The sequence below is a fragment of the Carassius gibelio genome, chromosome B2 (genome assembly GCF_023724105.1).
Source record: "Carassius gibelio isolate Cgi1373 ecotype wild population from Czech Republic chromosome B2, carGib1.2-hapl.c, whole genome shotgun sequence".
Classification (NCBI taxonomy): domain Eukaryota; kingdom Metazoa; phylum Chordata; class Actinopteri; order Cypriniformes; family Cyprinidae; genus Carassius; species Carassius gibelio.
In genome coordinates, this window is record NC_068397.1 from 23,042,171 (window position 1) to 23,067,792 (window position 25,622).

Genomic DNA, 25,622 nt, shown 5'->3' on the forward strand with positions numbered 1-25,622 from the left:
TAGAAATACTTTGAAAAATTGCAGTAAGCATTCACTTTCAGATACAGAGCTCAAAAAACACCACACAACAGCAACCTATTTGTCTCATACTAAATACTGATCGTTAACAAAATAGTCAAATGTGGCATACCTCCAGCACTGTAGGGGTCAAGAAGTATCAACTCTGCTGCACATACTGAATGTCTGGGATTTTTTATTCTCTACTGGGTCTTGCAATGCTTTAGCCAACTTTATTCTAATTATTGGTTATTTAATGTCTTATGCATGTGTAAACTAAATTCATTAAAACACAATCATCTATGATATTTTATGATACCTCATCCAAGTATGAAATATGAAAGAAAATTAACTTGCTGTTCTCCTCGGCATGTATTCCAAGAAGTCAATAAAAGGGCCTTGAGTAGTCATTATTCAAATAAATATCAACACTTGATGAAAAGAATTCAAAAGACATCACTTTCCACTGTAGACTGCTATTCATATTTATATCACAGAGACAGTTGTGGAGTCAGTTATTGAAACGGGAATAAACGCATAATTTTTTGCATCATTGCAGGCATGGGACCAACTCTACTTTGTACAATACAGCCATCATCTGTCTAACATTGTTTCAGTAACTAACCCTAAACCCCAAATCTTACCCCCCCCCCCCCACCGCCCCCCCAAACACACACACACACACAAAAAAAATAATATACATCCAACAAAAACTCCATGTTCTTCACCAGACCGAGGCACCACAATGGCTCATCTCAGTGCATGACTGTGGATCCTCCAGCACACTGTTAAACAGTTCAGCCAGAGGGAGTGAGACAAACAACTCCTTGAAAGGGGCTATGTGAGACATGAAATTGATATTTCATCCATCTGGAATTAAGATTTTTAATGAGGTGTAAAGAAAAAAAAGAAGCGCCTATATCTTTCCTACACAAAACAGTCAAGTACAAATCCAACCCAAGAAAAAAAAAAGTTACTCCATATTTGAAAGTAATAACATCAATAATAATTATAAAAATAATGAATATAATAAAATAAAAGACTGTCATGATCTCGGTTTACTACATCTAACATGAGATTTGGTCAATCCTCGGAGCTTGAGGAAGAGTCTGAATTCTTCGGTGCCATGATGACATCATCCAAAATGGCCTCTCTGTCGGAGCTATCATAGCCACCTTGTGATAAACTGTCGCCTCCGTCCATATCAAGAGCGCTCGGCTCCATCTTCACATCGTAGGCTGGAGTAAGGAAGTGGTGCGATGACGCGAGGTGACCGCCGTCCTCTAAGTCCTCGTCGTCCATCATGTATGCGCCGTCAGAAACTAACGTCTCGCCTTCGCCGCCTCCCAGGAGAGGGTCATCAGTCTGGATCGAAGGGGTGGAGAGGTAATGTCGATTCTTTTTGGGGATTGAAGCGTGGGGACTCAACAGTCTGTGGAATAAACTCTCAGGCAAGAAGCCCTGAGATCAAAGAGAAGGATCAGATTAAATTCCAGAAAAATAACCACTGACTGGGACTGACCTAATATACACTATTCAAGCAGGGTAGATGAAGATGATAACCATAAACACACTATAGGATATAGGAGATACTAACCGAACTGCGAACAGTCTCAGACCATTCTGGTGCTACAACGTGGTCAGGGTTCTCCTCCAGGTGCTCTCTCAGGTCCTGTAGTAAAGGCCCGTATATTCCACTAAACTGAAGGGAGTATAAAACGGAGTGTAAGACCAACTGCACTCAACTTCAAAATACATCAGAAATAACTGTCCTATGTGCAACAGTGCAAACCCTCATTTCATGGAAATGGCATACACTACCATTAAAAAGTTTGGTCAGTAAGAGTTCAAAGTCTCTTATGCTCACCAATCATTATTTGATAAAGACAAAAAAACAGTACTTTTCAGTAGCCATTACTCCAGTCTTCAGTGTCACACGTGCATTCAGAAATCAATTCTAATATGCTGATTTGGTGCTCAAGAAAAAATTTGCTTTACCAATGTTGAAAACAGTTGTTCTGGTTACTTTTTGTAGTCTAAACGGGGAAAAGTGTTAATTATGGCAGAACTGTCAAATGTATTTCCTCACCTTCTTGCCTGTCCTTATGTCTATGACCTTCACTCTCTCACTTCCGGTAAGTGCTGCTCCTTTCTCTACCCTCTTCCTCCTCCTCTTTCTTTTGGTTCGGTTCACCAGTAACTGCAACAAAGATATATATATTTTTTTTAGCTGTGTCAGTCCAAGAAGACCTCAGAAAAGAGAGTTCAACCTGCACTTTGCACTTACTTCTAACATGTCTCCCTCCACTTCATAATCTGGGTTTTCTTTGAGCCAGTTAGGAAGGTCCCTTCTGCGGGGAGCATGGAGAACCCCTTCCGTATCTACCAGCTAAATGTCAGAAAACACACATTATATAGCTGCAAATACTTATAATGCATCAATGTAAACTGAAATGTTACTTTTGGGCAAATTTATAAGACTGTATTTCTGTACCTCGTGGTCCTTTCTCTTTTTGCGTGCACTCCCTTCACCGTTTGGCATGAGAGCCTGCTTAGAAAATGTCAGCTTCAGCCCCTCCTCCTAAAAGTGAATTGAATGCAAAAATGAAACAAAAGCAGAAATTTAAGATATAGTTGAAGTTAATTAATGTCTGAAGAGCACCTCACCTTTAGGAGTTTTACTGTGAACTCTGATTCTCGGCCTTCAAGAGTTTCTGCAGACATGGCACTGTTGCTTTTCCGTGGCAATTTGGGGTAACCAAGGTCCCCTCCGAGGTCATGCTCTTCAGATGTAGAATTGAGCTGTATGTCAGAGATGTAGCGTCGACCTGACGGCCAGTGCCCCGTTAGAACTAGCGAGCAGAGGTTGTTTATTCGGTTTATTAACACGCGGTCTTTGGGCCAATCAACTCTCAGAGGGTCAGTGAGGGACTCGGGTGGGGCGCCTTCTTGAGATGGAGTGAGGGAGAGGATGCTGTTTTCTTCATCGCCGTCGCACATCTTAAGACCTGCTGCTAAGAGATCAGAATCATTCTAGTAACAAATTCCATTCAAATCAACCCAAATTAACCATTAAAAAACACAATGCTCAGTGAAGATCAGAATGATCAGAATCCCGGCTTGTGGAGCTTTCCAGTCAAATCTATTATTTGGTCATATCCTTCCTGTCATATCTATACGGTCCTATCACAGAAAAATGCAAAAAAAAAAAAAAAAAAAAAAAAAAAAAAAAAAAAAATTCCCTACGTGGCTGTTTCAGTGCATTAAAATACTTTAGTTAAAAACACACAATCAAAAAATATTTCGGTAAGATTATTTATACAGAAATTGTTTTAATTATAAAAGTCTTTGTAACTTTTGATCAACTGAATGTATTCTTGCTGAATAAAATATTAATTTCCCTGAATAAATAAATACAAATATGGCTGTTTATTACCCTTTTATTTTGGTATCAATGAACAGAAAGGATCATTCTTTCTGGTGCTTATATAATAAAAAACATTGGCACAAAAATGCCTTGATTTATCTACTTTTTTTCGTACTGTATCTTACCCTAAACATTGAGTTTAAATGGCCAAAAAAAAAAAAAAAGTAATTTAAGAAAAAATAGCTGTGACATGAATTTTGTGTTGCATACTGAACATCATGAGGCTAAAACAATAAGAAATAAGATTTTAAGCTGTAGTCTGCCGATAAATAACTGAAATGCAACAGTGCCTCCTCACCTTGTTCTCTCTCGGCATCACTGTCTCCGCTATCATCTGAGCTGCCAGAATGACGGGAGGAGGAAGACGAGCCCGAGTCTGAATCAGAATCGGAGTCCGAAGGCCCTTCACCTCTCTCTCTTCCTTCTTTTCTCTCACTAGGCCCATTGTTTTTGCTCTTCTTCCAGCCCCATCCAGCCTGAACTCCCACTTTCCCCTCAGAATGGGTGAGGAGCATGGCTGGAGAGTCTGACGGACAGAGGGCCTCCACCCCCAGCAGCCGAGACTCATCATCTAGGCTCTCCTCTTTGATACTGGTTGGACCCTGTGACTGATTTAACGCGTGCATCTGTGAAGCGGCTTGGGCTTGGTTCTGGAGGTAGTCGAGGCGGGCCTGACTGAATGAGTACTGTGGGTCAGGGAAGATTGAGAGTTCAGTGCGGCTGACGCCATGTCTAGCGGCAGCTAAGAGCAGCTCGTGGTCGTGCTGTGGGATGCTCCACCAGTTGGGAAGGTCAGAGGAGAGTGGTGCCAGACTGAGGCGTTCCTCCAATGAGGGGTGGGGAAGAACACGCTCACGTAACCGACACATCAAGCTGACCCTGTAGAGCGTGCGCGAGGCTCGTTCTTCTGTGATGGGGGCCAGAGACTGGGACAAATCTTGAGATTCTAATAGAGGAAGAAGGGATAACAGTAGACAATGTTTTAAATAAAGCTATTATAGCAAGTCATATATATAAGTCATAATATACGAGTAGATTAATATAAAACACTGTTTCGCACAGACTTTCAAGAAAAATAAAATGTACCTTCTCCACGAGCTGGCCGAAAGTGACACACTCTCTGACACATGGACATAAAGCATTTAAAGTAACGCGTCAAACTCTCGTCGGTTTTCTTATCAAGGCGAGCAAAAGAACGGAAGCGAGTCCAGTCCATATGATGCTCATCCCCTTCCGGAGCATCTGCTTCTTTCTTTATTCTTTCGACCCCAAAGGTTGATACCACCCTGTAAAAATCACACTCCTCCCTACGAGTCCACCTGAAACGGAGAAGCTTATGAGAACGCTGGACATCGAGGCTGAAGAGGAAGCTTTTGTACCCGTTTACTTAAGGAACATACCTTTGTTGTCGTTCTTGTCGGGCTATCTCTTTCAGCTTTGTGGCTTGTTCACAGCGTCTACGTCTACGGTCGCCCTTCTCTGCTGCCTCTATCTTAAGCTGCTCTCGTCTGTAACTGCGTTGGTAGGCTGTAATAAGACGGCGTAGTCTGGCTGTGAGCGATGAGCTTGTTGGCCAGTAACACAAATCTGACGATCCAGAAGATGGCCCCTCAACCTGCACAGGGGCAGAGCGATCCTCCACACAAATCTCTCCATCTGCATTCAACGAATCAGCCTGTGGAGAACATTATCCAGATTTTAAATTAAATGTAAACTCTTAATAACTCCACAAGATACATATGCCTGAATTACACTTTAAAGGTTATGTGGGGGAAAAAAATGTGATTCAAAACACGTTTACCTCTTCATATGCCTCCTTGGTGTGTCTTGACGCAGGTTTGAATTCAGGATCTTCTGAGTACTTGTCATAGTCCCCTCTAAAACACAATAAGAATATGTAAGTTGACAAGAACAATACCAGTCAATCATATTAGCAAGAAGATTATAATGCAGGTGTTAAAGATTATAATGCAGTTCCCAAAAAGCATTGTGAGCCTAAGTAGATCGTAGAAATGATCTCTGCGATCAATTTTGCTCACAACGCTTTTGAGAAACAAAGCCCAGGTCTGTCTGAAACTGACCCCTCCCCAAGCTCTGGGTCTGCTGCTTGCTGCTCCGCATTTATGTCCTGCTCATTTGGACGGCCACATCGCTCAACAAAACACAAGCAGGGGTCGGCACGCATAGTGGTGTACATCTCATATCCTGAAATAACATACAGAGATACAAGATACAGATGGAGAAACAGCAATGATCTGTAAAACTATATGCTTTAATCTTTGGGGCATATCTTGAATCTAGCTAAAATACCTAATGACTTAAAGAAGCTCTTCTGATATAATTGGACACCCTTGAAGAAGACATGACCTTAACAAAGCCTCTACATACCATGCTTATAGACGCCAATAAGCAAGCATCGGTCGGCTTCTGCATCCCACCATCCAGACGGAACGTCCTGCTGCTCCATTTCAGGCAACCAGATATCAATATCCCTGCAAAAGAAACGCACTAGCATCAGTGAATTAATTTAACAGTTTCCAATTTAAATTGTACAACCGGATCAATTCAAAGAAACCATGGCATAAAAAGATTAAATAATGCAAGATGATGTCAGTGATACAAGCGAGATTTACATATCTTTAGCAGATGCTTCAAACCCACAGTGATGCAAACTTGTGCATTTAGATGCAAAAAAGTGATGACCATTTCATCTAAAGCAACAAAATTAGATGATGGCTATACCTTGCATCAGCTCCTCTCAATACAGAATCAGCATGTTCTCCAATGACCTCCTGTTTCAGGTAATACAGCATACGCACTCTCAGCAACACTCTGAAGAAAAAAAGACAGCGAATTGAAGACACTCAAGCCAATTTATTTTGCAGAGTATAATAGTGTCTCTGATATGTCAAACATACTTATTGCACTGGTGCTTCAGGTGTTTTCGGTAACTGTCATCAAGCAGAAGACTGTCAGGATTATACTTTCGGATCCACTCAACTTTCTGCACATCAAAAGAGCTCTGAGCCTTGACTCGTTTCCCTTTCCTGCCACGAGGTACAGGGATGGACAGACCTACAGGAGAGGAGAGCACCATTATGAGCACTTACTAAATTTTTACGATTGTTTAGAATGAAGCTAATGCTGTATTTCACAACCTACATTAAGGTGTGCAATTTAAATCATCAACGATAATATCATAATTGTTGTCTTAAAGACGTGCAATTTGACATTATCAAGTATTTTGCAAAAACCATTCAAAACACACCTACAAAGTGCACGCATTCATTATGTGAAGTCTAGACTAGTGCACATGCGTATAGTATGTTCTTTCACTGCACTCTCACTACATTTAGAATGATCACAAAATTAAAGACATTGGGGCAGAAAATGTATATAGGCCATTTATACCACTTCATATAGCCTAGTTTATTTGTTTAATGACTAAATGTAATTTCACGCAAAAGTAACAAAGAATATTGCTCCAAAAATTACCATGATTACAAATGTGATACTGAATTAAATTTTTTTTAATTTATTTATAATTATTTATTTTTTTACAGTACAAGAGACTTGCATTTTAGACACCATATTTCCTGTTTTTGCTTTATTTTGACAAAAATCACTCCAAACACAGCCACAGACTTTTTTACGCCTTTTACTGTTTTGTTCCTGAACATTCAACCATTTGAATGATTCAGTTTAATCGCAATGCCTCTCTTATTAACAGTGTCTTGTTGCCACCTGCTGATGGTTTTAATTTCACATTCAAAGTATCTTTTATTATTTAAATACATTTCAAATATCTGTATTTAATGTTTAATGTTTAATATGATTTATGCATTTTTAATTGCAGGTTAAATGCATTCATGTCTCTCATTAAACAGTTTGCATATGCATCTAAATTAGTGCTGTCAAAAAATAAATCTTGATTAATCGCATCTAAAATAAAGTTTGTTTACATAATGTGTCTATACTGTGTATATTTATAAAATGTACATATGTATAAAAAAAATTAGCATATTAAAATGTATACTTTGTGTATTTAAATATACACAGTACAGTACACATACATATATTATGTAAACAAAACCTTATTTTGGATGTGATTAATTGTTTGACAGCACTAATCTTAATGTCACTTCAGATGCAGCTTCTGTGTTTTCTCTGCATTGCAAAGATGAATTTTGTTGATACTGTTTTAATTTGCTTGGTAACGGCCCAAAAGTCTTATTATTCTAATTTACTGATTAAATGTAAGTATGAGTTTGAATCAAAAGATAAATGGACACTTTTAGAAAAAAGGGCTTTTTAAAAAGGTAAAAATCAGTTTAAACTTATTTAAAAAGATTAATTTCTATCAGTGTGAACTAACCACCGCACAGAATATGAAGAATATCAAAAACTTTAGGAGTCAGCTTTCCACCAGCACAACAGCAAAATATTGTCTAGTTTATTGTTATCGATAAAATCCCAGAAATTTTGATTTTTTTTGTCAATAATATCGCACACCTAACCTACATTGGTTGTAGCATTATAAAGTCACCGCAATAGAGACTAGTCTAACAGTCTTTTCCTAAATCAGTCTTTTCTTTCAGCCATATTGGGCGGGCATCTGTTTTGTGTGGATATATTCATTCATTGTTTACAAAGTAATGGCTGCTTCACAACTTGAAACACAATTTGAAAGTCAGAAATGCAACAATCAAACAGGAATGTCAAAGATAGTTGAAAGGTGGTTGGATAATATTGACCATGAAAACCTGAAGACCTGAGGAACACCACCTAAGGGTCCTTGCTGAAAGAATCAAGGTGTATTAATAAAACAGTATAATGAGAGAAAGCCATACCAGAGTGATTAAGCAGAGCCTGTGGTTCTCGTCCATTCTCTGGAGGGGTGATTAGCTCCCAGATGAAGCTCTTGATGTTCTCATCTCCACGGTAATGTATCAGACAGAAAACCAGGATGACACGGCAGATGGTTTCCACGTCCCGTTCACTGAGACGCCGCTTACAGCGAGCATGCGACAGGATATCCCGCCAACGGCCCCATCTGTATAGACAAAGTAATGTTGAGATATAAAAAATATGAAATCATAATTCCACAGAAAGTTTTACACTCAAATTAAAACCAGCACAACTAAAACACGATCAGGAAGAAACAAGGCCACAAACCCATAAACAAGTAGGTGTTTTTCCACTCTGAAGCAGTCTGTGCGCCCATAACCACTACCAGAATGCCGGTCTGAGCGTCGAGAGGCCCGAGATTGTCGGGAATTATGGGGTGGGTAGTCATCATCACTGTCCATGTCAGACAGATCCCCACCCTCTCCACGCAAGCTGGAATACTGACGTGTTTGCTTTCTTATTCTGGGTGTGTCAATCACAAGAGTATTCTGCAAAGAGTTTGCATGAAAGATTAATGAATAAAAGAATAGACTTACAGAAAATGAAGAATAAGGTAACCATTTTCCAAATGCTACACTGTACCTTCCTGTTGAGAGAGTCCATGTCTAAGTCAGCTTTCTTGGCCCACTTTTGCCAGAACTCAGGATCATCCAGAGCAATATCCGTGCGGTTTTCAGACGCCACAAAGCTGGCCTTGGAAAAGGTGGATCCTTTGCCTTCACTCTCAATAGTGATGGTAGTTGCTCTTCTCTGAAGTATCTGATCGATGTCCTCCTCACAGAAACGGCTTCCCTCGTCGTTCTCATCCATAATGGCTGCATAAGCACCTTTACGAAGCAAATCCTCGATCTCCTTCTTTGAGAACTGCTGGATCTGAGGAAAGTTAATAGCATACCAGTGAATGAGGATCCAGCTAGGTTTCATTTTGGGTAAACTATTACTTTAACAAAGCAATAAGATTTTTTATTCTTACCCCGTTAACACTGCTGTCCTTATTTCCACTCATGCTTTGCAGAACAGCTCGATCAAGTCCCAGTTTAAGACTCGCTTTGTCCAACATCTCCCTCTCATAGGAGTTTCTAGTAATGAGACGATAAACCTTCACTGCTTTAGATTGACCAATACGATGACAACGTGCCTGAGCCTGCGTGGAAGAGAAGACAAATGATGAAACTAAACACCTGTATCATCTCTAATGCCTTGAAATTACTATAAAAAAAAAGTGTGAGCTCCTCACTTGAAGATCATTCTGTGGATTCCAGTCAGAGTCGAAAATGACACAAGTGTCAGCAGCAGTCAGATTAATGCCCAAACCCCCAGCCCGGGTACAAAGCAGGAAGACAAACCGGTCTGAATCGGGTTTACTAAAGCGATCAATGGCCGCTTGTCGCAGGTTTCCTCTGACCCGCCCGTCAATGCGCTCATACAGGTATCTAAGCAGAGAAAACACATCTAATTTTAGATACATCTAACAAACCGGATGGCAGAATTCAAATTCTCTGGCTGCAGTTGCCTTTTAAATCAAACATTTCCATTTCACAGTTTACACTTCTAAAGCTATACCTCTTGTGTATGAGGTAGTCCTCAAGGATGTCGAGGCATCGCACCATCTGTGAGAAGATGAGCACCTTGTGCCCGCCAGCCTTAAGGCGAGGAAGCAGCTTATCCAGCAAGACCAGTTTCCCTGCAGAGCGCACCAGAGCCTGGAGATGAAAGTCTGGAGCCAGAGGATTATACACCTCTCTCAGCTCGGCCACTATCTTCTCCTCAGCCCCTGCACACAGAGACAAAAAGTGGAAAGTGGACAACAAAAAGATGAGCAATAAAATCCAAAAACCAACAAGCAAAGGTTTGTGTATGTGAGTGTGCTACAGGACCAAAGTGGACCAAAACCTTTCATGCTCAGCCACTTGTATACTAAGATTGCAAGGCTAAAATTACCAACAAGAGACACTACCCGGGAACAGTCATAAATTAAGTACCTGTAATGAGGTATGGGTGGTTGCAACACTTTCGAAGTTCCATCATTGTGTTGAGGAGATTGGGAACATTGCTGTTATGTGTGGCTCCCATGCTAAGGAAGCTGAAGTTACGTTCTAGAATAGCACGGTAATACTTCTTCTGTACATCAGTCAACTCCACCTGGGGACCACAGAAAATTATGCACTCCGAACTTACAGAAGCAAAGAGAATTAATCATCAAGAAACAGTTCATACCTCAATAATGGTCTCTTGTTTTGGGGCGAGGTTCTTTTCTACATCTTCTTTCAGTCTACGCAGCATCATGGGCTTTAGAATGGACTGTAGTTTCTGGACCTGAGAATCGAAGACAGTGACTGTGTTTGAAACTGCTGATGCTCTTAACAGAGCTGATGTTATCTGCCAAAATGTTCCCACATTATTCCTACCTGCTCCTCTGTTTTAAGATCTCCAAACTCGCGCAAAAACTCTATCTCTGAGGGGAACTGAGCCGGCTCCAGAAAGTGCAGCAAACTGAACAGCTCCTCTACAGTGTTTTGAAGTGGAGTGCCTGTTAACAACACTTTATGCTCCTGAAAATAGAAAAAAATATTATTTTTATTCTATGTAACAGATTAATACATTCAGTTTCTCTTAAAAAAAAAAAACACTAAATCACTTACAGGGTCAAGCATCTTGAGGCTGTCAAGCAGTTTGCAGTTTCTATTCTTCAAACGGTGAGCTTCATCAATAACTACACAACGCCAAGAAATCTCCCTCAGCTCGGGGCAATCTGATAGAATCATCTCAAAGGTTGTGATCAGAGCATCAAATTTATAGGCCCCTGGTATCAAGTGTCCCTAGAGAAGACAAAATCAAGAGAGCAAGGTAGAGAGGAATTCAGAACGGAGCTGTCAAAATATACTATTAGAATAAACATTATTTTTTTCTTTTTTTTTTTTACTACTCTAGTATTTATTAATGTTTAAAATGAACTTTTATAAGCAGTTTTTATTTTAAATAGTGCGTTTTAACGTTCATTTTTATAATTGTATAATTTTCTTATATTTCCATTTAGTTTTTTTATTTCAGTTTTAGTAATATTTATATTCCAGCTTAAACTAAAGTTAGGAATTCTCCCTTGGCAAGTAATTGAAATAACTATCTTTCTAAAATTTATATACTCTTTAATTTCAGATTTTTTATTTAAATTACAGTTTTAGTTAAAAATAACAGCACTGCTGTTTATTAGCAATCAAACTGATGAGACAGAAACATCTATACCAACCTTGTCATCTTTGCAGTACATTTCATACTGTTGGATCATCTGTCTACTGCCCAGACTGCCGTGGTAAACAATAGCATTCATATCTGTCCAGTTGGAAAACTCTCTCTCCCAGTTTGTGATAGTGGATAGAGGAGCAATGATGAGGAACGGCCCCTGGACCCCTACAGCAAACATCTCTGACAGCAGGGCTATGGACTGAATGGTCTTCCCCAGACCCATTTCATCTGCCAGGATGCAGTTTTGCCTGTGTGGGAAGTCATGAATACAGAAGAGGAGGAGTAAGAAATGGACAAACAACAACCCAATTCTCTTTAGGAAAATACACATAAACAAACCAAACATACAAACTTGTAGCCTACTGTTTTGTCAACCCATTCAATCTAAGTACTGAAATGACTATTATTGACCCCGTGAAATTGCCTGAACGCAATTTGTGACAACCCTAGAGTGTACCATGGCCAAAATCAATTAATAGACCATATCGGCACCATTTTCACCTACGCCTGCAGTCCTGCCAGAATCAGACAGTAATAAAGAAGAAATGAGCCTGCATTTGTTATTTGAGTAAGGCTATAATTCAAACAAAGATCCCATGGTGACTGTTCTGATAAGGACGCCCACGATTATCATCATGAGGCTGCTGATGTGTCCAAATAGTAGGCTATCAAATTATTTACTTATGGTTTTGTATCACCGAGCTACTGTCAGTACACTGCTGTAGCATTGTATCAGTGGCAGGTGGTATTTATAATTGAGGGGGAAGGAACAATCTCATTCTAGAGCACATTTTCATGCACCCATGTGCAGGGAATGAGTCATTAATATTCTTGGTTCAATTTCCTGGAAGAGAAAGCATGTTAAAAAAATAATAATAATTAAAAAAAAAAAGCACATCTGTTTATTTTGTCGACTAAGAGCACACAAGCTTCAAGATGCCTCAAAGCTAAAGCACATGGACTAAAATGCACAAAAATAAAAATTCAAGGGGTCTTTTAACATTCGCCAAAGTGGAAAGGTCTTTAAAATTAACATTTTTATTTTTTAACTTTATTTGAAAGTTGTGGATGTCTTTAAAACTCAGCTTCAAATTTAATCACGTTAGTATGTTAGCAGGGTATTCACCTGTTGTACCAGTTGAAGAGCAGCCAGTTGACTCCTTCCAGCTGGTACTCTCGGAGCTGGTTCCCATTCTTATACTCTCTGGACTCATCAAGCTTCTTCCAGGCACTTGCAGCAGGTCGAGGCTGATGGAAGAGCAAGTCTTGTTAATAATTAACCACTGGCTCGCCAGTTTCTTAATGAAAACTAAAGAATGCAGACAAGGTAAAAATGCTCTGGTGACTAGACACTGAGAGGAGAGAGGAAGAGGCAGATAAAACAGTATGCAGTGGAGACTGCCAGTATCTTACAGTTCTCTTGAGTCGGGCTGGGCGGCTTTCAATCTTCCTGAATTCTTCCACCTTTGCTTCATCAACATCCTCCTTCAGCTCCCAGGTAGCATCTTCATAGGGCAGAGAGGACCACTTCACTAGGTAGTACACTACTGGCTGTAAGAGGAAAAACAACACTCAGAAGCAGTGTTTTGGCAGGGTGCAGTTTGAATTAAAATGTGAATAAATAAGACTCGGCACCAAGAAATACTACAACAAACATCCTGCTAAAATCACTTTGTCCATGCTGGCTAAGCACAGTAGACCAGTGCAGTCTGATACAGGAACAAATGCTTCTTTATAACAAATCAGTCAAATAGACTCGTATACATTTAATATCAGTTTGAATACACACTCTTATTTAACATTTGAAAATTCTTACCTCCCCATTGTCTTTATCCACACTATGTGACTCATCCAAAATACGATCAACCTCCACATAGTCTGGATTGAAAGGTTCCTCATCCTAAATTACAGGGAAGCATTTTAGATGTGCTTACAAATCCTCCAGAACAAAATTTGTGAGATCTGCTAAAGCCATTTGACTTGCCTACCAAACAAAACATTGCGTGTTTGCCTAATTTCAAATTCATAGGGTCTTACCTCCTGGAATATGTTCCTCATCTGTGCCTGTTTTGTCTTGAATCTCTTCAGCTTCTGATGGATTCTCTTGTCTCTTTCCAGCTGCTCAAGACTGGCCCATTCACAGTGCATGTACGAGCTAGAAACATCATAAATGAACAGTCTCAAGAAATACAAATTATACTAAAAAAATAACTAACTGATCAACTGTTTAGAATTTAGCACCACGCCAAGTGAAAAACAGAAAATGTAAATAATCAACAATAAAAAAATAAAAAAAACTTTTTTTTATTAATTTTTATTAAACTTTGTCTGATTTAAATAAAAAAGGCCTGAGAAAAACAAGTGATGACTTACTAGTTTTTATATTTGACAAAAAATTCTTCCACATTAGTATACTGCCCTGGAGACACCTGCATCAGGACAAGAAAATGCCATGAAGGTTCAGTCAGAACAGACTAGTGCATGATTTCACAAGTTAATGACAGTAAATAGTATGAACAGATACTTGCCTCCTTTTTGGTCACCCGCATAGACAATATTTTATCCACAATAGCAGCATCCTCCTCACTTGGGTTCTCCTGAAACCAATCAGAAACATGTCCACACATATCAACAATACTTTATTACTGGTGGCATTGTGTCAACTATAAACAGCTAAAAACATCTGACAAAACCAGTAATGAAAAAAAATTGTCAGGAAGCAAACGTCTAACCCGCTATAACAAGACAGCTGACGTACCACAAAAAACTGCATGCTGGGAAGACCATCCCCATCCAGTTCCTGATGGAGTTCTGCTCCCATAGACTGCAGATGCCCTGCACTAGACACAGGAGTTGTGGTTACATCAACATCTGCATCGACTTCATCTTCGTCATCAGTGATTTTAATGTCCAAATCCTCTGTGTACTTCTTCCGCTTCACCTGACGGTTAGAACGTCGCTTCTGTGGGGAGAACAGGATCACAGTAGAGTCAATGAATCAGGTTTATGGCATTGTTCTGATTCTCTGTTTTCAAAATTTTATCACATAATGCAGCTGTAATGCCTGCCAACATATACAACACTTCAATGGCTGCCATGAATCACTAACTGAGTGACTGATTTTAGATCAGGAACAAGTGAATGCATAAGCGCGTTATACCTGCGACATTTCCTCCTCCAGTGTGCGGGGTGAAACAGGTGGGCTTAGATCTATATCTGAATGGTCAGAGGATGCATTTCTTTTTCTTTTCTTACCACCCACTAGAGTGATGGTGCTATGGAGAGGGAATAAAGTGTGAGAACAAAAAAACAGGCAGAAGCAAATACACGAATGAGTCAAACTCATCCAAAGAGGATAAGAAATCATAACTTACTTGAGTTTAGTCTTGGATTTACTTTTACTGCCTCCCCCTCCAGAAACCACTCCTGGAAACTTCGCCTTGGATTTCTTGTCTCCTCCCGCCACCACTTTCCCTCCGCCCGCACTTGGGCTTTTTTTCTTGCTCCCTCCACCACCACTACCTCCACCTCCTCCTTTCTTTTTGGCTCCTCCCGCTCCTGCGGCACCTTCTAGGTCTGCAGAAGTCTGTCCAGCAGGCAGTTCATCCTGGTTGAGCACACGGGGGATGTTCCTTTCACCCCTGGCTTTGGCCCGTGCGATGGCCTCAGCAACAATGCGATTTGCTTTCTCCTGTTTGCACAAGGTCTCCACTTTTCGCACCGGCTCCTGGACCTTCGCCAAACGCACACCGGAAGACGCGGCTGTAGTAGTGGTGCCGGACGAAGAGCCGGCAGCTGAGGTATTAATAACTTTAACCACAGAAATGGCCCCACCAGCACTGGAAGCAGTGCTTGACTGCAGAAAAAGTGACAATTTATTTTGAGAACTGTACTTTGTCACCATATAAACACAATGTGTATATATATATATATATATATATATATATATATATATATATATTGAACCAAATAATATTTGGTTAACTCAGAGTCACATAAAGCATACAACTGTGACACAAACCAGTCTAGTTACTGGGTGGTTGTTCAAATGGCAAAGTGTCGTAATCGTTACAAATTTAATGCAATTTAACTATACATTTGTGTTCTTGTATTTTTATAGTAGAGTATACATGCTATAAAACATCTTTAACTTTAAAACAATATTTTATATTCTTCCAAATTTAAGTGGTACAGAAATAATAGAATGCAATGTGTTACTTTATTGGTCAGCATATGAACACCACAGAGCCATAAAAAAAGATGGACTGATTGTCCTACCTGTGGCTGCAGCAGTAGTTTAAGAGGCACTGCTAGTCTTTGTCCTCCTTGGCCTTGAGAAATCTGCACCACCTGAGGGCTGCCACCAGCATTAGCTGCCCCAGAAACCAATTGAAACTGTTGAGGAAAACAGAGAAAAAGCTTCCTGTCACCACCAAGTTACGAGAAAAAGAATATCTTCCAACACACACAGGAGCCGTCCTTTAACTCACCTTGGCTCCCTGTTGGTTGGGCTGCTGTTGAACTTGCAGCTGAATGGTAAGCACTTTCGGCTGTGCACCCGTTTGACCCGCCTTGGCTTGGGCGAAAGCAGCCAGCTGGCCTCCCTGCAGGACTAACTTCCCTGGCAGAGAGCCCAACACCAGCCTGTGCTGCTGGCCCTGCTGCCCCGCCCCTGCAGCTGCCGTTCCCCCTACTGTCACTGTCCCAGCCTGGCCTCCACCTTGCGAGGGCTGCTGTTGTAGCACCAGAGTGAACCTCTTTGCTTCCCCCTGAATAGAGAAAAAAGGGCTATTACGATTCTAACAAGAAAAGCAATTATAAATTGTTAAAAACAACAAAGACAAGTGATATTTCATATTGAGTTTTTATAAATATTTTGAATGTTTTCATTTTTATATTTAGTTTTTATTTTAATTGTAATTAAAGTTTTAGTATTTATGTTGTGTGCTCATCATTCTTAGTCTTTAATAAAGTCCATATAATTATTATTCATTAAATATTATTTTAATACTTCACAAATGCTGCCTAGGAATTGATCTGAAATATGTTTACATAAAGGGTATAATACGTACATTTTCATTTAATAATTTATCCAATGAATAATTACATCATTTTTTACAATGGATTTTTATTCATTTTAATCAAATATTTTATTGAGGTTAACTGTTATTTTATTTCAAGCAGCCAAACTGTTGTTTTCTGGTTCTTGTTGTAATTAACCACAATAAACCTGGCAGAGACTGACCTGCTGTGGCACAGCTGAAAGTGTGACACTTTGAGGTCGGCCGGCCGCTGCTGACGTTCCAGGGGATGTAGTAGCCGGCGCTTGGTCCTGTGTTTGTAATGCCACCTGTGTCTGAGGCTGCACCTGGACCTGCGCCTGTACCTGTGCTGGCTGTGACGGTGACTGGAGCTGCGTCTGCGCAGGTATCTGCACCTGGACCGGCTGCGTCTGAACCTGCGATTGAGTCTGAGGCACCGAGGTCAGTAACACCTGCTTCATCGGGCCATTTGGTGTCTGAATCAGCCTTTGAACTCCAGTGCCTACTTTGACCTGTCCCTGCCCAGTAGATGTCGCATTTAACACCGTTCCCCCAGAAACAACGGTCATCCCTGGCCTAAGTGGGGTCCCTGTCAGAACTCTAGTGAAAGTGACTTTTCCTGGAGAGCCTGTGGCTCCTGTGACACCCTGTAGCACTTGAGTCTGACCCTGAGGGCCTTTGAGTATTACAATTTTTGGGACCGACTGCCCTGCTGCCTGTTGCGTAAGGGCGATTTGCTGAGTCTGCAGCTGCTGGGTGGCAACTTGAGCCCCGGACACAGGTACTCCAAGAGGGGAGCTCAGCAGGACTGTCGCCGCCCCACTGCTATTACTGGCCACCGAGAGAGAGGGCTGAACGGAAATTGAAGCCGGGGCAACAGAAACCTCATGGGACATCTGGGGGGGCTGCTGTGTTTGAAGGGTCTGCAGTGGGACAGAGACAGGAGCTGTGAGGGGTGTTGGGATTATAGCTGGATCTGTGACAACATCACTGAGCATGGGGACACCAGGATCCAGTGTTGGGTCCATAGGTGCATCCACATGGCCCAGTGCCAACTTCAGCGCCTCCTCGACTGGGTCTGAGGATCCCTGGGAGAACGCATCCTCCGGTAGGGAATCCAAATTGAACAGTGGGGTGTCATCAAAGAGGTCCATAATGGGGTCTGCCATCTTGTCAAAGAGTTTGCGAAAAAAAGAAAAGAATGTGTGATATCCAGTGCCGGTACAAAAACATCCAACAAGTCTGAAGAGATTTTGCAATTATGCTGTTGAAGGAAAAGAGAGAGAGAGAAACTGTAACCTTCTTCTCAAAGTATTTCTTTCCATACATTAATAAAGTAATAACATTATTAAGCACAATTATTGGATTTTATTTATGTCGCAACAGCTTATCAAGTAATTGGATTTAAAGGAATAAATCAATAAAATCAAAGGATGTTGTTTACAATGAAAATATTTATTTATATATTTAAATAAATATATATATTTAATATTTAAATGTAAATGAAATTGAAAAATAAATTAAAATATTTATTATCATACTAAGTACAAGTATTTAAGTATCTGTATACATCTATATCTCAGTACCATAATACAAAATATTTATACATATATATAAAAAAAATTCTTAAAGTACCTTCATCAAGTTAAAGATACCCCTACTATCAAGTTCACAGATTCTCACACAGTATGTTAACTCCAGTGTATTACAGTCTACTGTTTGACAGGTGAACTTACCTGAAGTGATTTATTAGGGAGTGGGGAACAGGAAAAGAGAGAGTCCACCGGTTCACCCTTCTTTACTCTCTCTCTTCCGCCCCTCTATCCTCTCCTACTCTCTGGAGTTACTTTTTGCTTCTCTGGTTGGAGTGTACTCTAAGAGATCCATCAATAAATGTGTGTACTGATGCCCTGGAAAAGACAAGAAAACACATGAATTTAATCATTTATAGTATATAGTTGCTGCATCTTACTGAATGGCAGTGCCATCACTTCACATGGCTTCATGTCTGACTGACTTGTATGTCACTTGGCGAGTTTCATAACATTGCTTTTGAAAGTCAAAGAGCGGAAATTTGTATAACCAGTACAATCATATTGTTTATGGTCCTTCGGAAATCATATAATATATGTTTAGCTAACCGAAATCAACACTGCCTTCCTTGTCTTGCCATCAATGTGGAACAACAGTCCTAAAGCAGACAATCGACAAACCCCATCAATGTTCACAATGGCGATTCCTATTGCTATAAATGCTAAATACGTGCTCGATCATTTAGTTTTTCTCTGAAGGCCGATTTAAGCTGTGTCAGTGATCCTACATCATTCATAATACATCTCACAGTCTCTCGTTCGGACTCTCTTTCAATCTCTCCCATCAACAAACCGGACCAAACCAAAGGCAACGTGCTACAAAAACCATAGCCCGACTACGAACAGACATGGACAAGGCCGCAAAGCTGTTTCGACTTGGCCAGGGCGTATTTTCTACTAAAATATGCCCTAATAACGCTGCCATTCACTGCCCCAAATTTCCCCGCAATAATTTCGGGGTGATAAATTTACCTTTGCATCGACACACATGGCTTTCTCCGTCTCACAACACTGTACGATTACAGGAAACGGCCAGCGTAGAGCAGGAACTAACTTCTTGCAAGCGCTAGGTCGAACGCGCAGCCCCCGAGCTCATCTGCTGTCAGCTGATTGGTCCATCCTCAGAGGGGCTGTCAAAAGGCAAACCTTCCATTGGTGGAAGTAGTTGTCTATCATTCCGATGTGCGGAATTACAGGGCGGGAGACATTTAATGGGTATCGGTCGTACGGGTAGTATGGTTGAGACTGCACTAAATGCGGCCTACTTGTTATCACCGGGTTTCGAGATGCTTGCTTGTTAGAATTATAAGGAGTTGGATTGAGTTTTTTATTATTACTATTTAAGGGGAAATAAAATATCATTTATGTTTACGACATCATTTTTACATAGCTTTACGCATTTTTTTCAAATGTATCCAAATGTCCCATTAAAGCTTGTGATGCTAAATGAAACATTGATGTTAGCATTTTAGAATATAATATATAATTTATTTGTCATAGGTGGATACAAAGGTATTTTTGAATTTAGTTGACAGATTTGTTGATGTTTTATATGAGAGGCTATGAGAGGCCTATCAATTTTGCTATGCAAAAAAAAAAACATTGCAAATAAAAAATATAATTTAAATGCCACCACACCAAATATGATGTTAAAACATTAAAAAAAAAAAAAAAATCACATTATTATCAGTTGTTGCTATTGACAAATTATAAACAAAAAAAATACATAATAGCATTGCACATACTGTATACTGCACTGGATACTATTAGTTAGGACAAATTAATGATAAATAACTTACATCCACATAAGTTATATATAACATTATTATTTTGTAAAAATCACAAACACCAGGCTTTGATGTATATATTTTTTTTTTACCTATCTTAAAGTGGCATGCTGTGGTCTTTCATACAAAAACAAATTCTCACAGACATGTTAGAAAAATAAATGAATACTGTGTTCTTGCTGTTTCTTTTCTTTTTCCCTTATCTCTTTCCTGCTCTCTTTCTTTCTTTGTTCCATATGTGTGAATAAGTGTGTGTCTTTAAAGCAATGCAGCGTAACTTATTGACTGTGACAGCCCACCCTGCATGGTCCATAGGAGTCCAGTGTACACTTGCACGTCTGCCTGCCAAAAACTCCATCTGCCTTTGCTCGCCCAGTGCCACTGTAGTTCTTATCCGTTATCCATTATGCCTATGCTGCTATCTGTGATGATTCCTGATCAACCGTGCCAGCTGATGCTGAGAGCTATATTTACAAACAGCTGTTGTTAAGAGGTAAAACACCTCATTCACAGAAGTAACACAGGTTGAGGACAAGTCGTGTTTCATTTCACACAGAACAAGAAGGAATTTAGATTTTTAGTCAAGGGGTTCGATTTAATGAGATTTATTTTTAAAAAGCTTTATAATACACACAACATACAACTCCATAAGCAGGCAAACATATGAGAAACAGAAATCTCACAACAGAAAGTCGATAAGCTATATTTGAATTAAAAGTGATTTCAGTAACTGAAGTTTGTGAAACCTCGGATATACATAATTTCAAATACTGTATATTCATGTCTCATCTTATTTTTGAAAATAATAAAATATAAATAATTTTTAAATATAACATTTTACTTCTCATGTTCTGTGCACTGCCACAAAAAAAGAGTAAGAAAAAATATGACCTTTTCTGTAACTTCCATTTAAAAAAAATAATAAATAATTATAATAATCCCCAGAGAGCATGTCATGCTCTCTCCTCCACATCTTCCCTTTATAAAGGAAAGACCAGGAAGCCTGAAAAAGTAGAGTACTTCCAGCCTCCCATTAGGTTGCCCCTTTCTAGCTTGAGGTAGGCCTTGTCTCCTCTTTCCATGATCACAAGCCCAGCATTTGTGGCTGCTTCTCGTGTCACATCCTGGTCTCCAGCAAAGGCTGAGATCATTGGCCATCCGTTCAACATCAAACTCACCTGTGAATAGGAAAATATTTTTTCACAGCAATGCCCCGGAAGAGACATTTTTGGCTCCACAAATTACCTTTCAGTGAGCAAATCTTAAAATATATATATTTTTCAAAGTGTGAACTTTTTCCCATTATAAATAACCTTTTTTTCAATGGAGGGTTATATGGATGTTACAGTTCTTCATGGAACCGTAGATGCCAATAAAGAACCTTTATGTTTTTAAGAGTGCGAGAAAGAATTTCCAGTGTGTACCTGTATGGTTTGCCTGTTGTATGCCTTCACCACATGGAAGTTGAAGCTGTACACCCCTCGCCTTGGAGCAAGAAAGATACTGCTCTCTTGGTCAAAATGACCACCGACGTTCACCAAGATCTAACAAAAACTGACCAATTATACAGGGCAAAACTACATACAAAGTATTTTAATGTGGAAAGATTGCTTACCTGGTCAAAATAGATGATCATGGTGCGATTGCTCATGTCTGTGGGCTCGTGGTTGGTTTGCCGTGTGGCGGAGAAGGCCACACGTCCGGTACCTGATCGCACGGACATCCCCAGCGCATTACCTGCTGGTTCTGAAGAGGGTGTGGAGTCACAGACCACCAGGCATTTCCCCTCCAGTACTATGGGCTCCGTGTCATTTTGCCCTCTGACAGCTGGAGGGCCGATTAGCAGAAGTGTAGCTAGCATTAGCATTGGCAACCCAGAGCTGGGCAGCATTGTCTTATTATTTCAGCTTGTGAAATCTCAGATGAAGTTAGGTGCAAATGTTCCCTACACTTTGATCGAGTAGGTGGTCTTCTGGAAACCGAGAAAAAATAAGTGAAGGATCCTCAAAAACTGTGAAGTTGTGAGCTATTGTAAAAGGTATAGATCTTTAAATCCTTGGTTCAGTCTTTCACCCTCACTTACACTTTTACTCTCTGTCTCGCTATTTCGTCGTCACCCTCCTGTCTGTCACAGTTTCCTGAAGAACAGCTCCTTCTGTGCTTGTTAAATTGCCTGTAGGGGACCAAAGGCAAGGACACTTAGAGGTTTCTCATCATCCTAAATCCATCATCATAGACAACCTGTGAGAAGACAAAGAGAGAGGGAGTGGATAAGAAGAGCTCTGCAAGCCAACAGGTATGCTTGTGTGGGGGAGGAGGAAGAGGAGCAGTGAAGGATGAAGATCATGATGTAACACTTTGGATCTCTTTCAGCTGAGGGGAGCAGCATCCAGGAGAGAGTGCGAAAAAGAGAGAGAAAAAAGAACAACTCCACTGAGAGACCATCTGTCTTTAACACGCTCTCACTTCCCTCCTGACGTTCCACAACATGCAGGACCTCTCTCCCATACGCAGATCCTCTGTCCCTCTCTCCTTTGCTGGTGCTTATTGGCCGAACCTCCTCTCTCTCCTCAGTGCCTTGGCATGCTAAAAAGTGCTGAAACCTAAGAATGGTACATCTCGGAATTTGGAGGTAAAGTATGTATATATCAGGTCTTAAGTGGCACAACTCACCACATTAATTTACTATTCCGGTCATGTTTATAGTCTTTATGAAGCAATGACATTTACAAAGGTCAGCTTTTATTTGCGTCTGGTCTTGAGTGAAACCTCAATGTTTGTGCGCTCTTAAAGATCTAATTCTGCTCAGTTCTGTCCTTGAGCTATTGCTTTATTTCACAAACTTCACAAAACTTATTTCTCCCCAAATTTTTACACACTAAACCTTACCTTACACATTTCCATGCAAAAATATCTAAATATCCTTTAATGTTAGAATTCTTTATATAGACTGTATTTTTAAAAAAATATTATTATTTTTTTCTTACCTTATAAAAGCATAAATCTAATAAAAATATAGATGAATTTAACAAGAAAACAGGACAAAAATACCTTGTGTGTTAGAAACTATTTTTTTACTGAAGCTTCTTTCTTCTGGAGTAACATAAAATGAAATTAAGCTATTAAGCTTTTTATTAAGAAAAAATAGCAAAGTTACTTGATTTAGTAGGTTGTCCCTCTGTTTCCCAGGTGTAAAGATGCGTAGTGTCAAAGCTTCTATAGAAACACTGAATCAGACAGCTTACGGATCTTCCTGTACTCATCCTGTCTCTCAAGACCCTCCCCTTCCCACCCACTCCACCAGCTTCACCTCCCTCTCTCCCTCTCTCACTTTCTCTAATAATCCATGTAATCTTTCTTTGATGTAAACAGCATGGCCAAACTGGCATTTGTAGCTGTAAATGATAGCCAACAGTCAGTAGAAAGCATACAGAAGAAAACAGGAAACTAACCTGACCCTGTGTCCCACAGAACATGAATGATCCACAAGGATAAGCATCAAAGGACACAAAAGATAATACAATAATATGACATTTTCAGATTTCTCAAATACACTAAGTACTTTTTATTTTTGAGCATCACAAGAAATAAAAACAATAAATTAAAGAAGAGTGAACTGTGCATATATTTTGTCAAATTTCAACTGTCCATTTGTTCTCCTACCCCTTATTCTCTGTCGCAGGCATGCTGGAACAAATGCCAGCATCTTGGGCCAAAGGCAGGAAAACCCTGAACTGATGGCTAGTCCATTAAAGGGCTATTTTTAAAATTGTGTGTGCATTTTAAAAACAAAGTAACTGCACTACTTTAGTAAGGATACCTGAACCTAGATGCTGAAGGAAGGGCTGCCAACAGTGAGATCTATAATAATAGGAGAAACCTTCATCTCAACAGTGGTTTATCAGCTGGTGCAGCACAGCTTATTTATCTTATTTAAAAAAAATTTTTTGCAGAACCACAGAACTTTTTGTGGCAATCACAATCCCAAACCCTTATAGTGTCTTTCCTGAGCTGTGATGAGAAAGGCTGCTGACATGGAAACTATTCAATATTTTAAACGCATTTTCAATTGTACTTTAATGCACTGAAGAGCCTTAAAAACTAAATGAAAAACAGAAAAAAATAAAATAATAAAAAATAAAAAACACGCGATTTCAAATATTCCTTTCTCCTGTGTTACAAGCTGTTGGTGCATGAAGAAGATCTGTACAATTGCAAAGACTAAAGTCTCAAATCCAAAGAGATATTCATTATCAAAGTTAAGACTCTGCCTCTCCCCACTAAAATGGCTCATTCAAACACGCCCCCACATCTCTACGTCACTATGTGGAAATATTTGCGTAATGCCACCCAGATGTTCACGCAAAAAAAAGAAGGCGTGGTTTCAGTAACTGCAGTTAGTGTTGAAGCAGCTATGTCAGGGAGATGCTGTGTGTATCTAGGTGAAAGCAAAAAAAGTTTATTTGGCCTTCTGAAAGTAGAATGATTTAGAAATCTTTAAGATTACTTACAACAAAACAGCAAAGCATTTATGGACAACCGTTTCGTGAACCTAGGAGAGGAGGGAATTCTGACTTTGCTATGAAAATCTGGCACTTCTGAATCAGTTACTGTAAGAATGTTTTGTTATTTGTTTAAGTATTTGCTACTAAATGTTCAAATGCTGAGTTTTGCGTGTCACGCGTGAGTGCGTGTCTGTGTGTGTGTGTGTGAGAGAGAGAGAGGGAGAGTTAGAGTGTGTGGAGTCAGCTGTCTTAACCTTCCGTGGCTTGTGTAATACAAACATATGAGCTTCATCACTGTGTCTGTCACGCCACTCTGTCGCACTTTCAGGCTTAAACTGATGATAAAACCAAGGACATTCTTAACTGTGTTTACATTTATTTTGAAAGATGAGGCTGATGATAATGGAAAGGGGCATTACATTTCCCACGAGTGATTGCGGTGTTCAGCCAATCACAATGCACTGTGTCAGTTGGCCAATCAGAGCAGACTGCTCTTGTCAGAAAGAGGGACTTTGTAGAAAATTACATGTTTGAGAGAGACGGGGCATAGATACAATAATGTACAGTATTTGGAAAATAATGTGTTTTCCGGTGCTGAAACTGTGCAGAGAGAACAGGGTGGATGATGAACCAGGCTCCAGGATATCTGAGTAAAATAACAGAGAATCATAATGCACAGAACATAATGAAACGGGCTAGGCATCTGTTATGATATGACTACAATAATAAACAAATTCTGTTTTATATAATTTGATTTAAGATCAGTTTTCTGAGACAAGTTCAGAGAAACATTGTGTAAAATGTATTACATTTTAATCATTAAAAACTACCACTAGTAGAACTACTAATAAAACACAAAAAAGACACCACTTCAACTTAACAGGAAGTATTACATTTATATTATTTTTTTCACAGTAATAATGAGTCTTTATGAAAGTATATGGGTGCATTTATATTTTAAGAAGTCATCATATTTGCTGTTTTTGACCTTCATCACTTTCCATAAGTCTTTATAGATGTTTAGGAGAGGGTAAGTTTTTGTCCAAGGTTAATAGGCTGCTTACTAAACAACAAAGAGAAACAGCCATTAAAAAGTAGCCACTAGATGGCACTATTAAACA

General features: G+C 39.7%; 2 protein-coding genes across 4 annotated transcripts; both read right to left on the reverse strand.

Moving 5' to 3' along the window:
- Window positions 1-457: 457 nt before the first annotated feature.
- LOC127950354 (chromodomain-helicase-DNA-binding protein 8) lies at window positions 458-19,300 on the reverse strand. Of its 2 annotated transcripts, none has more exons than XM_052547341.1 (39): window positions 19,182-19,300; window positions 18,354-18,527; window positions 16,821-17,881; window positions 16,066-16,344; window positions 15,854-15,970; window positions 14,950-15,431; window positions 14,736-14,850; window positions 14,334-14,537; window positions 14,104-14,172; window positions 13,949-14,004; window positions 13,613-13,730; window positions 13,392-13,475; window positions 12,989-13,126; window positions 12,702-12,823; window positions 11,580-11,823; window positions 10,975-11,151; window positions 10,741-10,884; window positions 10,550-10,648; window positions 10,315-10,474; window positions 9,896-10,106; window positions 9,570-9,765; window positions 9,306-9,476; window positions 8,915-9,205; window positions 8,600-8,820; window positions 8,275-8,477; window positions 6,343-6,499; window positions 6,167-6,256; window positions 5,813-5,916; window positions 5,506-5,629; window positions 5,226-5,301; window positions 4,825-5,099; window positions 4,511-4,743; window positions 3,723-4,370; window positions 2,665-3,008; window positions 2,492-2,578; window positions 2,285-2,386; window positions 2,087-2,197; window positions 1,595-1,699; window positions 458-1,458 (listed from the first exon to the last, which is right to left on the reverse strand). In XM_052547341.1, the coding sequence occupies exons 3-39, from the start codon at window positions 17,784-17,786 to the stop codon at window positions 1,081-1,083; spliced, it is 7,701 nt and encodes a 2,566-aa protein (XP_052403301.1). In that variant the 5' UTR covers window positions 17,787-17,881; window positions 18,354-18,527; window positions 19,182-19,300; the 3' UTR covers window positions 458-1,080. The 2 variants fall into 2 exon arrangements, with proteins under 2 accessions (XP_052403301.1, XP_052403300.1); XM_052547340.1 differs by having other exon boundaries at window positions 2,665-3,011.
- A 1,285-nt stretch (window positions 19,301-20,585) lies between these two features.
- LOC127950538 (cerebellin-1) lies at window positions 20,586-23,267 on the reverse strand. 2 transcript variants are annotated; one of them, XM_052547663.1, is made up of 5 exons: window positions 23,154-23,267; window positions 22,080-22,169; window positions 21,612-21,968; window positions 21,421-21,540; window positions 20,586-21,174 (listed from the first exon to the last, which is right to left on the reverse strand). In XM_052547663.1, the coding sequence occupies exons 3-5, from the start codon at window positions 21,885-21,887 to the stop codon at window positions 20,977-20,979; spliced, it is 594 nt and encodes a 197-aa protein (XP_052403623.1). In that variant the 5' UTR covers window positions 21,888-21,968; window positions 22,080-22,169; window positions 23,154-23,267; the 3' UTR covers window positions 20,586-20,976. The 2 variants fall into 2 exon arrangements, with proteins under 2 accessions (XP_052403623.1, XP_052403621.1); XM_052547661.1 differs by having other exon boundaries at window positions 22,080-22,237.
- Window positions 23,268-25,622: the final 2,355 nt, after the last annotated feature.